We start from the raw sequence: 16021 nt of genomic DNA, 5'->3' as shown, positions 1-16021 counted from the left end.
TCATAGTAGAAACAGTAATTTGACATATATTGGCTGGCTAGAACTCTGGTCATTTCTTTTGCTTTTTCTTTTATAGATGCTGGGTTTCCTTTTGTTTCTAGGACAGGGAAGACCAATGATTTCACCAAGATTAAGGGATGGAGAGGAAAATTTCATAGTGCTTCTGCATCTAGGAATGAAGGTAATTAGTCTTTTGGGTTTTGATTGTTTCTTGTTTGTTGTTTTGGGTTTTGTTTTGCCACTGCCACCGATTGAATATAGGGGCCCAACAGCTTCTCACGCACTTTCCTATACTCAGCTCAAGCTCAGCTCTTTTTCTGTTTCTTTGAATGCAGTCTCATCAAGTGTAGAAGGCTGGCCTTGTTGAACTCCCAGTCCTCTTCTCTTGCTCAGCCCCCCAAGCGTTAGGATTACAGGCATACCACCAAGCCTGGCTGGTCATTAATGTTTGTTTCAGTTTTACCTCTACCTATGTTCTTAAAAACGTGGTCTTGGCCTAGGATAGTGGTACTTGCCTTGAATCCTGACACTTGGGAGGCAAAGTCAAATGGATGTCTGTGAGTTTGAGTCCATTCTGGCTATGTAGTCAGACTACATAGTCCAGGCCAGCCAGGGTCACATAGCAATGTGAGACCCTGTTTTAAATCAAGTCAGTCTCATTGAACCACTTCTTATTCTTTCCTTTTTTTTCCTTTAAACTAAACTGAAAGCAGTGTCTTGCTGGTAAACTTGTAACCCAAAGGTTTTGATTGGCAATAGGAACTATTTGTTTGGTTTTCCTTTCTCACTGCATTTGTTTGGTATTTATACCCTTATCAGCTTAGTTTACTATTTGTCCAAAATAACTCTTCCTTATCTTTGAGTTTGTTAAGCCTTACAACAATAGTAGTATGTTTGAATCTTTACTAATATTTTTCTTTCCTAAAAACAGGATGTTGCTAGATATGGTGATATACTATTGTAGTTTAGTCACTTGGGAGGCAAGCAAAGGAAGATTTTAAGAAGTCTTGCCTAGTTGCTATGTCGTCAGATCCAAGACATCCAGGGCTACTTAGTGAAAACTTGTTTCAAAATAAAACAAAACCAAGTAAATGAAAACACTTAAAGGTTACACTTTCCTTTTTATGACTTTAACTCTTCCCTTATATTATATTTCAGATTCTATGAACTCAATGCTCTTAAAATCCCTTGGTGTTCTGTTGAAGTCAGCTTTGATTTAGTTTCTTTTTTTCCCTTTCTGCTATGTGTTTATTCATCACGGGTTACTAGAGTTAGGTGAAAAGTTAATGGCTTGTATCTGAAGACACTGTCTCATTTTGTTTGGTTTTCTTTTTCCTTTTTTCTTTTTCTCTGAGTAGGAACCCTTAAGACAAGTCTCAAAAGCATGTAGCTCAGCACTTCTGACCCTGTAAAATGTTCTTAGATATCTAAAACTCTCCAAGGTTTAAATGTCTTATATCTCCTTTTTTCTAGGTGGAAATTTAGAGACTTCGCTGAAAAACCGTTCTGCTTTCTGTAGTGATAAGCTAGATGAGTACTTGGAAAATGAAGGCAAGCTGATGGAAACAAGCATGGGCTTCTCTTCCAGTGCCCCCACATCTCCAGTGGTGTACCAGCTACCCACCAAGAGTACCAGCTATGTTCGAACTCTTGATAGTGTACTAAAGAAGCAATCTGCCATTTCCCCTTCTACCTCTTACTCTGTGAAGCCTCATTCTGTAACCACTGCCTCTCGAAAAACAAAGTCTCAAAATAAGCAGACAACACTGAGTGGCCGAACTAAATCAACTTATAAGTCTATTTTACCATACCCTGTTTCGCCGAAGCAGAAAAACTCTCATGTGATCCCAGGAGATAAAATTACCAAGAATTCCTTAAGTACAACCTCAGATAATCAGGTGACTAACTTGGTTGTGCCAGCTGTAGATGAAAGTCCATTTCCAAAGCAGATTAGTTTGCGGCAGGCGCCGCAGCAGCAGCAGCAGCAGCAACAGCAGCACCAGCACCAGCACCAGCACCAGCACCAAGGAACTCGCTCTTCAGGCTTGTCAAAATCTCAAGTAAAGCTTATGGACCTCGAAGATTGTGCACTCTGGGAAGGAAAACCAAGGACCTATATTACTGAAGAGCGAGCAGATGTCTCCTTGACAACTCTGCTTACTGCTCAAGTAAGTATTTGCTATTTTCTGTAAATATTGGTGCTTATGGCAAAAAGGTAAGCTGGGTGTTAGCATTTTAATAACCGAGGTAACAATTAACTGATGTCTTCACTTATTTTCTGTCAACTAATCCTTTGAGGATAGATCTCTTCTGCCAGTAGAGGGAGACAGTGAATCAATGAATATAAAATTCTGAACTGATTTGGTTGCTAAAGATGAAGACCTGAGTTTAGAGTCCTAGAACCAACGTAAAAGCCAGGTGTGATGGCCTAGGCCTCTAACTACCAAGACTTGGGCCTCCAGAGATAGGGGAATCTTTTTGGCTAGCCAATCTAGTTCGAAATGTTGAGCTTTAGGTCCAACAAGAGAGAATCCATATCAGGAAACAAGGTGATCCAGGCAAGGTGCCACATACCTTTATTTTTATTTTTGATGATGATGATTAATTTTTGAGATAGTCTCACCATGTTATTGTCCTGGAATTCACTCTTTAGACCACAGACATCTGTCTGCCTCTTTACCATGAGTGCTGGGATTAAAAGTGTGGAATACAACACCTGACTTGGTTTATGCATTTAATCCCAGTACTCAGGAGACAGAGGCAGGAGGCATTTTGTGAGTTCAAGGCCAGATTGATCTACATAGCGTAAGCTTCAGGCCAGCCAAGCTACATGGTGAGACTGTCTCAAACATAAAGGTGGAAAAGCATAAAGGTGCCTGATACTGATCTCTGGCCTAAATATGTGTGCCTGTGGGTTGGCATAGCCACATAGTTGCATGCATATATTGCATACATACTACAGATAAATAAATAAATACAAAAAATAAAAACTCTGGGGCTAGCAATTGGTTTAATGAGTAAAGCTACTTTCTGCATAAGTCTGATGACTTTAGTTCAGTTTCCAGAAACAAAGTAAAAGGGGATAAAGAGAACCAACTGTACAGTCTTTTGTTCTTTTATGTGTGCTGTGGCACAGGTACCCTCACATATTCTGCACACATATTAAGTAAAAATAAAATTCTATATTGAGTCTAGAGCTGAAGATCATAAGATGTTGGCAGTAAGTGCTTTCCTGTAATTTCTAAATGTGGTGCGTGCATGTATGGGTGTGTGTTTTTGTTTGATCATAGATACATGTGTGTGCATGCATATGTGTATGTAGGTGAAAGTTGATGTGAGATGTCTTGTTTAGTCGCTCTTTCCTTTATTTATGGAGGCAGGATCTCTTGTTGAAACTGGACCTAGTTTAGCTTATCAGCTGGCTCCAGGGATCCTCGGCTCTACCCCCAAAGTAATGGGATTACAGGTGGCTGCCTTGCCTGCCCAGCTTTTAGGTAGATTTTAGGGATCTAAACTCTGCTTTTAAATGCTTGGATGGGAGCACTGTATCCACCAAGTCAAATCCCTAGCCTGTGTTCTGTATTTACTAGTCATAAAGATTCAAGTGTTCTTGATATTCTTTTTATTGTTTATTTAGGACATTTTATATAAGATAGTAGATAGTAATGATTTTGCAGACCACATATGCTATTGGAGAGTTGTTGATTCTACTGTTATACTGTAGGCAATATCAACCTGCTTGTACTCCAGGAAAACCTTATGAAACATTAAGCTTGACCTATGAACCTTAGATTTATCAGTCCCTGCAGGAGAATATTATATGTGATTTCTAGTGGGTAAATAATCTGTATTTGATATTTTTGCTCTTAATTAATGAGAGGTTTCTTTTGCTAATATGTGCTAATGCATTAGAATGGAAGCTTGTTTACTCAGAGCCCTAATTATATGTGTAGTCTGACCTTTGAGTCTGTATTAGTCTTGTGTTATTAGTACTTGTAATCAGAAGGTAGATCAATATGTGACTCGTAAGTTGTTGGCGGTATTGAGATGATTTAGTAAAATTTTAACTTTCTCTTTTAACTTTAGGCATCTCTCAAAACTAAGCCCATCCACACAATCATAAGGAAACGGGCTCCTCCATGTAACAATGACTTCTGTCGCCTGGGTTGTATATGTTCCAGTCTAGCTTTGGAGAAGCGCCAGCCTGCTCACTGTCGTCGACCAGACTGCATGTTTGGTTGCACTTGTTTGAAAAGAAAAGTTGTGTTGGTTAAAGGGGGATCTAAAACAAAGCATTTCCATAAGAAGGCTGCTCATCGAGATTCATTATTTTATGATACATCAGGAGAGGAAGCAAGGGAAGGAGGAGGAGTCAGAGAAGACGAGGAACAATTGAAGGAGAAAAAGAAGAGAAAGAAGCTGGAATACAGTGAGTATTAACTGACTTAAAACTGTTATCTTATTGTTTGTAAAAGTATCCTTTTTATATGTGTATGTACCTGTTTCTGTGAATGTATGTAAAGGGGCCAGTGGTTGAAGTCATGTGTTTTCCTAACTTGTTTTCCACTAGATTAAAATAATTTTTTAGATTACATTTATTTATTTTGTATGTGTGTCTCTGTGTGTGAATGTGGAGGTCAAGAGGACAACTTGAAGGAGTCAGTTCTTTTTACCATGTGGGTCCTGGAGATTACACTTGAGTTGTCAGATTTGACAGGATGTTCCTAATGTGCTGAGCTATCTCACTGGCCCTCCACATTTTTTGAGAACTATTTCACTGAAGTTGGAGATCATTGATTTGGCCAGACTGACTGGCCAACAAATCTCCAGGGATCCTGTTTCCATTTCTCTAATTCTGGAACTGCCACACTTGGTTTTTTAGTATAGTGCTGGAATCTGGGTCCTCATTCCTATGTGGGAAACACTTTAATGACTAAGTCTTTTCCCCAGCTCGTGTGTGTGTGTGTGTGTGTGTGTGTGTGTGTGTGTGTGTGTGTGTATGTGTGTGTCCCCGTCCTTTTTCTCAGCACTGGAGACTGAACCCACGACATGCTTGCTAGGAAACTACAATTGAACTAATCCTTAATCTCTATTTTTTTCTCATTTATTTAACATGTATGTGTATGTGTGTGCCTGAATGTATGTACCACCTGTATGTAAGAACTCTCAGAGGTCAGAAGAGACATTGGATCCTCTTGAACTGGAGTCACAAATGATTAAACTACCATGTGGGTGCTGAGAACTAAACCCAGGTTTGGCTTATTTATGGAGATAGAGGGATCCCGAAGAAGACCAACAGTCAGCAAACCTACGTCCATGGAGGATCACAGAGACTGAACTACCAACCAAAGAGCATGCATGGACTGGACCTAGGTCCCCTAGCTGATGGGCAGTTCTGTCTTCCTGAGGGTCCCCAAGCAATTGGAACCGGGGCTGTCTCTGACATGGACTCTGTTGCCTGCTTTTGGATCCCTTTTCCCTAGCTGGGCTGCCTTGTCTGGCCCCAGTTGAAGAGAATGCACTTGGTCCTGATGAGACTTGATATGCTGGGGCAGGTTGGTGGTAGTGGGCTCCCCTTTTCTAAGAAGAAGGGGAGGGAGGGAAAGGGTGAGATGGTGGGACTGGGAGGCGAGGAGGGAAGGGGCTGCAATCAGGATGTTAATTAATTAATGCCTGGGAAAAAAGTAGATTTTACCCAAGAAGGTAGAAAAACTTTGTTATTAGCTACATTGCTAGACTGGAAAACAGTATCTTTAAAGTAGAAAATGACAAGTTACTGATAAGATTATGTTTAGATTTATTTTTTCAAAACCAACCATGTTTGAGAACCTGGGTGTTGTTCATGAGTGCTCAGCGTCTCAAGTTGCAGAATGATCACGAGGGCCATGCACTGTTCTAGGATGTGCATAAGCCATCTCAAGATGAGTGGGGGTAGAACCCAGGAGGCCATGGACGCTGCCTTGGCCCTGGAGAAGAACCTGAACCAGGCCCTCTTGGATCTCCATTCCCTGGGTTCTGCTGACACAGACCCTCATCTCTGTAATTTCTTGGAAAACCAATCTGGATGAGGAGGTGAAGCTCATCAAGAAGATGGGCAATCACCTGACCAACATCTGTAGGCTGGCTGGGCCACAGGCATCTCTGGATGAGTATCTCCAAATGGCTCACTCTCAAGCATGAAGGAGTTCCACCTCTGCTCTGCACCAGCCAGCCTTAGGGCCTCCATCTGAATGAACCTCTCAAGCCACTAGCAGCTTTGTAATTGCCCTGGAGCTCCTCCCTCGTCTTGGACCAAGTAAAAATAAAGCTTTTTGAAACAGAAAAAGGGGAAAAAAAAAAAAAGAAAAGAAAGAAAAATCCATCAATAGTCAGGCATGGCAGTTCAAATCCTTAGTCCTGGCATTTAGGAGGGAGAAGTAGGTAGGGCTCTATGATTTTGAGGCCAGCCAGATCTACATAGGTCCAGGCTACATAGCGAGACTTTGTCTCAAGGGGGCGGGTGGGGCATAGGAAGGAAGAAAGAAAAAAATCAATTTAACATAGTTTTCCATGACCAGAAGAGACATTTTAAGAAGACATATTATCCCCCCAATGAGTATTTTTAGAGAATTGCCACACTTCCACCTGGCATAGTGGAGTGGTACACATCTTTATTCTCAGCACTTAGGCAGCTTAGGCATGTGCATCTCTGTGAGTTTGAGGCCAGTCTTCTTTACGTAGTTCTAGGACAGCCAGAACTGCATAGTGAGATACTAAGAAAGAAAAAAAGAATTGGCAAAATTTATTTCTGATAAAAAATTGTGGGCACACTAGAAACAGAAAGGCCCTTTATCTGTTTGATAATGAGATCTGCAAATCACTTTACAAATTCGTTGATTATGAAAGATTGAGCCAGTAGTCCTCTTTCCCCAAAGACAGAAAGAGGAAGAATGTGTGTGCTTTCAATCACTTGTGTGCTGGGCAGTGCTAGTCCCAGAACCCAGGAGGCAGAAGCAGGCAAACATTTCACTCAACAGTCAAGTGCATTGCCATGGCATTCAGGAGGCTGAGGTGAGAGTATTGCTCAAGTCCACGAGTTAGACTAACCTGGGTAACAGCCAGACTGTATCTCAAAAGCAAACCTATTCTAGAAAAACTAGTGTATTAAGGTATACATGTTGGAAAAGAAGAAGTAAAATTTACTTTTTCTGTAGAGAGAAAAATCATAAGTCATCTACATCAACCTGTTAGAAGTATGAATTAATTTAGTGAGATAAAAGTGTATATCATTAGCATGTAATGTATAAGCAACAGGTAGTTGATTTTTGCCCCCCTTGGTTTTCGCTGTTGTTGTTGTTTTAAGGTTTTGTTTGTTTGTTTTTTTAGTTTTTTGAGACAGGGTTTCTCTGTGTAGCCTTGGCTGACCTGGAGTCATTTTGTAGACCAGCCTGGCCTCGAACTCGCAGTGACCTGCCTCTGGCTCCCGAGTGCTGGGATTAAAGGCGTGTGCCACCACGCCTGGTACCCCCCTTGGTTTTTTGAGGCAGTGTTTCTCTGTGTAACCTTTGCTGTCCTTGTGCTTTGTAGACCAGGCTGGCTTCGAACTCACAGTGATCTGCCTGCCTCTGCCTTCCATGTACTGTGATTACAGGCATGCGCCTCTGCGCCCAGCACAACAGACAGTTGAAAGTTGATATAAAAATTACCATTTAAAATAACATCTAAAAGAATAACATCTATGGGTTGGTGGGATGGCTTAGCAGTAAAGGTGCTTGTTGCCAAGCCTTATGATCTGTGTGTGGTCCCTGGAACTCACATTGTAGAGAGAACCTATGCTCAAAAGTTGTCCTCTGATTTCTACACATGCTCTGTTTCGGTTTTCAGTTTTAAAATGACAGCAAAAGACATGAGACACAATAAGTTTAACAAAAGGATCTAAAGTGTGTGTGTGTGTGTGTGTGTGTGTGTGTATGTGTGTATGTATGCTTGTTTGTTTATGTATACATACACATACTCTGTTTTATTCTTAGCTATTCTCTTGGTTGGACTGTGGGTGCTCAATAAGTATTTGATTAATAGATGAATAAATCAGTGAATAAGAAGACAACTAGAGGACTTCCAGGGAGGATCTGTTTGATTGTTACAAGTTATTATCTTTCTGTGAAGGAGCGTATCTTGTTTTGGCGTTGCTTCGGTGCTGAACTTATATATTGCCAAAAGCACTTTAAAAATCATATCCTCCTTTTCTGTTAAGCCGTATGTGAAGCAGAACCTGAGCAGCCTGTTCGACATTACCCATTGTGGGTAAAAGTGGAAGGTGAAGTAGATCCAGAGCCGGTTTATATCCCAACACCTTCTGTCATCGAACCTGTGAAGCCATTGGTGTTGCCTCAGCCAGATGTATCTTCCAATGCCATGAAGGGCAAACCGCCTACTGGAATTAAACCAGCCCGAGCGTACACTCCTAAGCCCAATCCTGTGGTAAGCCTGGAGTTTGTTGTTTTTATTGTAAGTTCTGTAAGTTATTTGAAAAGGTAATAGACTTCAAGTAGAGTTTTTATTAATATTCTGTCAAGAATTAAGGTAATGTGTCTGTAAGGCTCTTCCTCTCTGGCTCAATTTGGAAGACAGAAGCAGGCGAATCTATGTAAATTCAAGGCCAGCCTGGTCTTTGGAATGAGTTCCATGACATTCAGGGCTACAAAGAGAAACCCTATATTTTGAAAAACAAAAAACCAAACCAAAACAAAAAATAATAAAAGAGAAAGTGAGTAGAAATAATTACATGTAGCCAAGTTTTTTTCAAGTTCATAGAAGAAAGATGAACTTTTTCATAATTTAGTTTTTATAGTTGTGTATGCCATAGGTGTATGGGTGCCCTCAGAGCCCACAGGTGGATGTAGCATCCCCTGGAGTTGGAGTTAGATGCAGTTGGGGAGACGGAAGAAAGTAAACTTCTAAGTTCAAGAGATCCAGCCTGACTACACAGGGAGAGAGATCTAGTATGGAAAAACAAACAAAAACAAGTTTTGTAATGGATTCTAGGATATGTTTTTTTTTTCATCATTATAATGATCTGTTCTCGTATTTGAAACTTAATAGATAAGAGAAGAGGACAAAGATCCAGTCTATTTATACTTTGAAAGTATGATGACTTGTGCCCGAGTTCGAGTATATGAACGGAAGAAAGAGGAGCAGAGACGACTATCTCCAACCCTGTCCCCATCTTCATTATTTCAGCAGCAGAGCTCATGTTACTCTAGTCCTGAGAACCATGCTACAAAGGTAAACTGCTTGTTCCATAATAACCTTTTAGTTTTCAGGTCCCTGTTGTTGGTATTAGAATTTTTATTAGTATCATAATTTTGTTTCTGTTTCCTATAATGTATAAATAAACCCATTTTTCCTCATATCTATTTAATCTGTCCTCTCAGTGTTTGTTACTAAAATCCTGTAGCAGTTAAGTACTTCTGGTTTTAAATCCGAATACTTACTTATTAGTGAGATTTGCTTTTTTCACATTAATGAATTTTCTAAAGACGTGAAGTTCCTTCTGTTAAGTATCCAATATTCTTCCTTAGAATGTATGATAGTGTATAGTGTAAATTATTTTTTAAGTGATTCAGTCATTTTTCTAGAACATTAAGAAACAAAGGCTACATCTTATTTATCTGCTTTATTTTCTTGGCCTTGGATTGTATAACGAGTAATGTATCTGGGCAGATGTGAAGTTGTAGATTATTTTACTAATTTATGTCCTCTTGATAATGTTTTGAATTAAAGTATTTCTGTATTGCTTCCTTCTTTAGGAACCTGATTCTGAACAGACCTTAAAGCAACTTATTTGTGACTTGGAGGATGATTCTGATAAATCACAAGGTCAGAAATACAGTAGATAGTAGTTATTATGTAATTCTGAATTACTTAGTGGGAGAAATTATACAGTGCTCTGCCTGCATGTACACCTTCAGGCCAGAAGAGGGCACCAGATCTTACTATAGATGGGTGTGAGCCACCATGTGGTTGTTGGGAATTGAACTCAGGACCTCTGGAAGAGCAATCAGTGCTCTTAACCTCTGAGCCATCTCTCCAGGCCCCTGCGTGAGAAATTCTTAAACCAATGCTCCAGAGTATGTCACTGTGCTTTTTATAACTTCTGCTGAAAATAGAGAAAACAAGCAGAAGACTTTGGCTTAATATCACTAAAAGGTCTGCTGTGGTGATAAGGCATTTTATTTCAGAGGACATGTAAGAATCATCTTAGTGAAAAATTTTTTCTCTGTGTAAGCCTCAAGGTATGGGTATCATTAGCTATTAAAATTTGCCTGAGGTCTTCCATAGCCACCACCACTGGACTTGTGTAAACAGAGAATGGAAGAATAACTGTCAGCTGGTGATCTAGCTGTCTCTACTGCCAGAATTTCTATGAAGAGAATTTCTGTTTGCTTCAACAAATAGGAATTTAGCTGTTTGGTTTTGGCTATGCAACACCTAAGTAATAGCACTCTTCTTATAGTGACACAGTATGCATTAATAAAATGTTTCCATTCTACACTTAAGAAAATGGAGGAGGCTGCTGGGGTAGAGGGAACCTGCTTGAGACCATGTGCACCCTGGGGAACTGTATCCTTGACACAACTCTCTCCACATTGGTTGAGAAGCTTCACTGTAGAAATCTGGTGCCTTATGAAATACGTTCTTTGGCAGCATGTCACCATGGATAGGGATACACTGGGTTCTGAGTCACCTGTATACAATGTAGACATGGAACAACCATATCTAGAGGCATAGCAGAATTTGTAGAAGAAACTAGTGGTGGAATGTGCCTTAAAAGTTTCTTTTCTTTTTTATTTAATTAGTGTGAGGGGGTTGGGGAGGTACGTGCTTGCCATGGTACACATATCAGAGGACAACTTGTAGGACTGAGTTCTCTCCTCCCATCATAAAGCGCCAGGCTTTATGAACTCAGGCTTAACCACAAGTTCTATCTCACTAACCTCTTTGTTTTTTTATAAACAAAATCATACCTCTTTTTTACTTAGTGTTGATTCTTGCCTTTACATGTCTCAAAACAGGCTTACCAATTATCTGTGTTTGACCTGTTTGGATATTAGAACAACAACTTCTGTCAAGTAAACTTTGCAAGATAGCACCTTCTATGCTTGTGACCTTTTAGAGCAGTGCTAAGGAAATTTCCTATTTTTAAAATTTGAAACAGGGATTCTCTGTGTATCCTTGTCTGTCCTGGACTCACTTTATAGACCAGTCTGGCCCTGAACTCATAGACCCGCCTGCCTCTGCCTCCCCAGTCCTCGGATTACAGCTGTGCGCCACTGCACTGGGCTGGAAATTTAGTCTGTGGGAAGTAAAGACAATTGTATAGTACTGTGAGATTTTTTATTTTTTATTTCCTTTTCTGGAAAACTCCAGAATGGGGTTTACACACTAATTTAACACACTGAAAGTATTAGGAATTGAGACAGTGAGAAACTTGAATTTCCTTCAGAGTTCAATAGCATGTCTTTAATCCCAGCACTCCAGAAGACAGAGGCAGGTGGCTCTGTGTGAGTTCGAGGCCAGCCTGGTCTACATAGTTCCAGGTACAGCCAGGGCTACACAGAGAAACCCTGTTTCGAAAAATAAACAAAATCAAAATTCAATACCGAATGGCTGTGATGTAGGAGATCTTTATATTTTTTTAAACAGAAAAGAGCTGGAAATCCTGCAATGATGGGGAGTCCTCTTCTACCTCTTATGTACATCAGAAGTCACCCGGTGGTCCCACCAAACTGATAGAGATCATCTCAGACTGCAACTGGGAGGAAGATCGAAACAAGATCTTGAGCATTTTATCTCAGCACATCAATAGCAACATGCCACAGTCACTTAAGGTGGGCAGCTTCATCATTGAGTTGGCTTCTCAGCGGAAGTGTCGGGGTGAGAAGAATCCTCCTGTTTATTCTTCTCGTGTGAAAATCTCTATGCCATCAAGTCAAGACCAAGATGATATGGCTGAGAAATCTGGATCAGAGACTCCTGATGGTCCATTGTCCCCTGGGAAAATGGATGATATCTCTCCTGTGCAGACAGATACCCTGGATTCAATGAGGGAGAGATTGCATGGAGGCAAAGGTTTGCCTTTTTATGCAGGGCTTTCTCCTGCGGGGAAGCTTGTGGCCTATAAACGTAAACCCAGTTCAACTACATCTGGGCTTATCCAGGTGAGAATTACCTTTAATCTGGGTATAATAACCTTTTTACATTTAGCTAATATCTTGAATTTTTTTTTTAAAGTACCCAAAGACCTTTGTTGACCTTAGGTCATATTTAAATTTTCTATGACCTGGGTAATAAAATCATTATTCCTTATTGTGATAAGTATAAGATAAACTAATGTTACATAAGGAGAAATATGGAGCCTCAATTAGCTTATGATTTTCTTTCTATTCTTTTCAGAAAGTTTCTTTTCATAAGCTTTAATGCTTGGGCTCTAGTGATTCTTTGATAACTAAACAAAAGTAGGCATTTAGTTTAGTTCTTAGAATATCTTATGGCATAAAAATTTCAAAACAGAAATATATAGACTATTGGGGATAGTAGAGTTAAGTTGAGTTTAAGGTAGGTAGTATAAGTCTGGCAGAGTTGGCACACGCCTTTAATCCTAGCACTCTGGAGGCAGAGGCAGGTGGATCTCTGAGTCAGAGCAACCAGGACCACAGTGTGAAACCTTGTTTTGAAAAAAACAAAACAAAATCCCCCTCAGGAACAGTCATAGGGGAGGGCAATAGGGGGAAAATGGGAGAGAGGGAAGAATGGGAGGATACAAGGGATGGGATAACCATTGAGATGTAACAAGAATAAATTAATTTAAAAAAAAGAAAAAAAGAAAACAAACAAAGATAGATATATATATGTAACAGGGAAACGAGTTGTTTTCATTTGCTTGTTTTACAATAGTAAAACTAACCTACATTGATAGCTCAGGAAAAAATTTAATTTCCTAAGATGTTATTCAAGCACATACAGTTTTTTTTTTTTTAAGTAAACTGTAGTTACTTTTCACCTTTTATTTGAAATTTTGTGGGTAGAACTATTGTAGGATAAAAATACCTTGTTGCTGTTAGTAAATTGGTTTGTAGACTATTCTCTGGAGAGAGAAGTTTTGAATTCAATGTGATCTAATGAAGGCATGGTGGCACACACCTTTAATCTCAGCACTCAGGAGGCAGAGACAGGCAGATTTCTAAGGTCAAGGCCAGCCTGGTCTGCAGAGCAAGTTCCAGGACAGTTGCAGCTACACAGAGTTCCTTTCTTGGAAGGCAAAAGGAAAGAAAGTCACTGCATAACTTTGTTTTGTTTTGAGACAGGGTTTCTCTCTGTAGCCCTGGCTTTCCTGGGCTTGCTTTGTTGATCAGGCTGGCCTTGATCTCACAGATTATTCTGCCTCCACCTTCTGACACTGCGCCACCAGACTAAGCTGTCACTGTATGGTCAGTCAGTTTGTAATACAAGTTGAGCATTCTTGATACCCATATCTACAATTTGAAATTATGATCATCAGCAAATAGAAATTTTCACAACTGATGGTTTTTAGGTCGAATGCTAGCACACTAAATACTATTATGTAAAATTATCTATGGTCCTTATGTATATGTAAGGTATTTGTGGCCAATAAAATTTGTGCTTTGATTTAGACCTTCTCTCCAAATAAGTTATTACATAGATCTGAGAATCTGAAATGCGCTTTCTTATCCCAGGAATCTGGGGTATAAGGAATGCTCGACCTGTATAGACTTTAGGGAAGATAATCTCAGTAACAAGTAGTAGTGATCTATATTCTTTATAGCTAAAAAACTGGTATGGTTTACTTTTGGATGGAAAAAAATCTTAATTTATTTTTAATATCAGATTTGAGGGATTGAGGTTGCTGATTTTGATCTTGCTGAGAATAATCAAAATTAAGTAGCAAAGAGTAATTTTGTTTTATGGAGTGGGTTGCTATAGTTTCTTTACTGTTTCTCTGTTAATTTGAAGAGTAGATGGCTCGTTTTTAATCTACTACTTGTAAATGATGAGATAGAAAAAGTTATGTTCTCTAGCTGTCACTCAGTAGTATGACCTAAAAATCATGAGTAAGAAACTTGGAAGGCTTTAGTACTCTCTTGAAGCACACACCACACCTAAATTGCTGCCTAAAGTGGACAGTCATCAACTCAGGCAGCACTTTATTCTGACCATTTAGTGACTACATCTACAGTTATACTGAGTTCATGCCAACATTTTATTTCGAGCATGTTCTGTTTACAATATTAAGATAGTATCTTTAGAGTTGCTCCTTTTGAAAACCAAAAACTGGGGCTAGAGATAGAGCTTTGCAGTCATAAGCACTGGCTGCTTTTCCAGAGGACCTCAGCACCTAGATGGTGGTTCACAATGGTCTGAATTCCATTTCCAGGGGATCTGATATCCTCTTCTGTCCTCTGGGGGCACCAGCCATGTACATGGTATACAGGCAAACACTCATACACATAAAGTGAAAATAAATAAAACCTGAACATCTTAGAAAAAGAAAAAAAAACTGGGGTGAGTTAATAGCTTGGGTTATTGTAGTAGTGAGTGACCTTTAACTTCAAAAGTAGATTGTATGTATTTTAAGATATGAAGGATATTTGAAAAGACCCTGTGTGAGGGCCTTTATGCCTCTCTGGTCTCAGAGATTCTGTGGGTCACAGTTACTGTTTTTGCTGATGATTCATTAATAAAATAATTAGATGAATTGTTGGACACAGTTATGTCTTTTACATATCTATAATGCAGAAATTAGTTTAGTTTCTAAAATTCTGCTTCCAAACCATAAATGGAGATGAGGTTAGTTCAGATATCAGATCATACCATCCAGTTACTCAGATTATCCTGATTGGAAGCTTCACTCCTTTTTCCCTTTCACATCTGAAGCATAGATTTTAAAACACCTTATAAAAATGGAACCCCTGTCAAGGGAGAGGAGTTAGCCAGAGAATTTTATCTTTACAGAATTTCTCTTTGCCACTTGTTTCAGGTTAATGGTAAGAGTTACCCGCAGGCTAAGTTGCTATTGGGACAGATGGGGGCATTGCATCCAGCCAATAGGCTAGCTGCTTATATCACAGGCAGGTTGCGACCCTCAGTCCTGGACCTCTCAACCCTCAGTACTGTCATCTCCAAGGTAGCATCCAATGCCAAGGTGGCTGCATCCAGGAAACCACGCACCCTGTTGCCTTCAACATCTAACTCCAAAATGGCATCCTCTGGCCCAACAACAAATCGCTCTGGGAAGAATCCGAAGGCATTTGTTCCAGCAAAAAGGCCAATTGGTAAGTTAGAGAGTGCATATGGTTTCAAAAAGTCTGCAATTTCGTGTTGGCTAATGAATATGAAGGTTATAAAAGTTGAAAAGTAAAGAATTTGGCTTTATTAATTCCCTTAAATATTGTAAAGTAGTTCTTCTGGTGACCTATGGTATTTGACAGGTTGAACTCTAGTTTTACAGTTAAAGACTTTGAGACTGTATACTAATGTAGGGAAAAAACCTTAAGGTTTTGCCTTAAAATATTTTCTTTATTTTTCCTGTGAGGATTGAGGTTTTTTAATACAATCATATGCATATTCCATGTACTTACAATCTAAGAAACTAGCAAGAGCTAGTGGGATGGATTAGTATAGGCTAAAAATAGAAAGCTTTTACAAAACATAAATTTCAAAATAATACAGTATTGTATGTATTTCTTTCTGTGTATGAAAACTTTTTTGCTTAACGTTTTAGCATTGCAGTCTGTACTAGAAATTGCTTTCTTGAAACATTGTTTTAGTTGAACATTCTACAGTTGGTTTATGGAACTCCTCCTTTTTGTTTCAGATACCTTTAGTAATGTTAAGGAAAGGTGTCAATTTGTCTTCATTTTTATTCCTCTAACAGGAAATTGAAATAGCTGGCTGAAAGCTGGAGTGAAGATAGAGGATGGGCAGTTAATGCTTTAAAGAGAACCTGTTTTTGCCTCTTTAG

General features: G+C 39.4%; 1 protein-coding gene across 17 annotated transcripts in view; it reads left to right on the top strand.

Annotated features, from left to right (window-relative positions):
* Nucleotides 1-16021, top strand: part of MGA (MAX dimerization protein MGA) — an 86376-nt gene that overhangs the window by 42585 nt on the left and 27770 nt on the right. For 11 of the 17 annotated variants that reach the window (XM_084775548.1, XM_084775547.1, XM_084775551.1 and 8 more), the window contains exons 7-14: nt 77-181; nt 1474-2168; nt 4087-4429; nt 8234-8460; nt 9082-9264; nt 9789-9858; nt 11686-12200; nt 15038-15332. In XM_084775548.1, coding sequence (XP_084631674.1) covers nt 77-181; nt 1474-2168; nt 4087-4429; nt 8234-8460; nt 9082-9264; nt 9789-9858; nt 11686-12200; nt 15038-15332 — 2433 coding nt within the window. The remainder of the gene's footprint in view (nt 1-76; nt 182-1473; nt 2169-4086; nt 4430-8233; nt 8461-9081; nt 9265-9788; nt 9859-11685; nt 12201-15037; nt 15333-16021) is intronic. The other 6 variants (XM_084775539.1, XM_084775538.1, XM_084775544.1 and 3 more) reach the window with 4 other exon arrangements.

This window comes from Acomys minous (genome assembly GCF_964271855.1).
Source record: "Acomys minous genome assembly, chromosome: 3".
Classification (NCBI taxonomy): domain Eukaryota; kingdom Metazoa; phylum Chordata; class Mammalia; order Rodentia; family Muridae; genus Acomys; species Acomys minous.
This window is presented reverse-complemented; position numbering and strand designations above follow the sequence as displayed.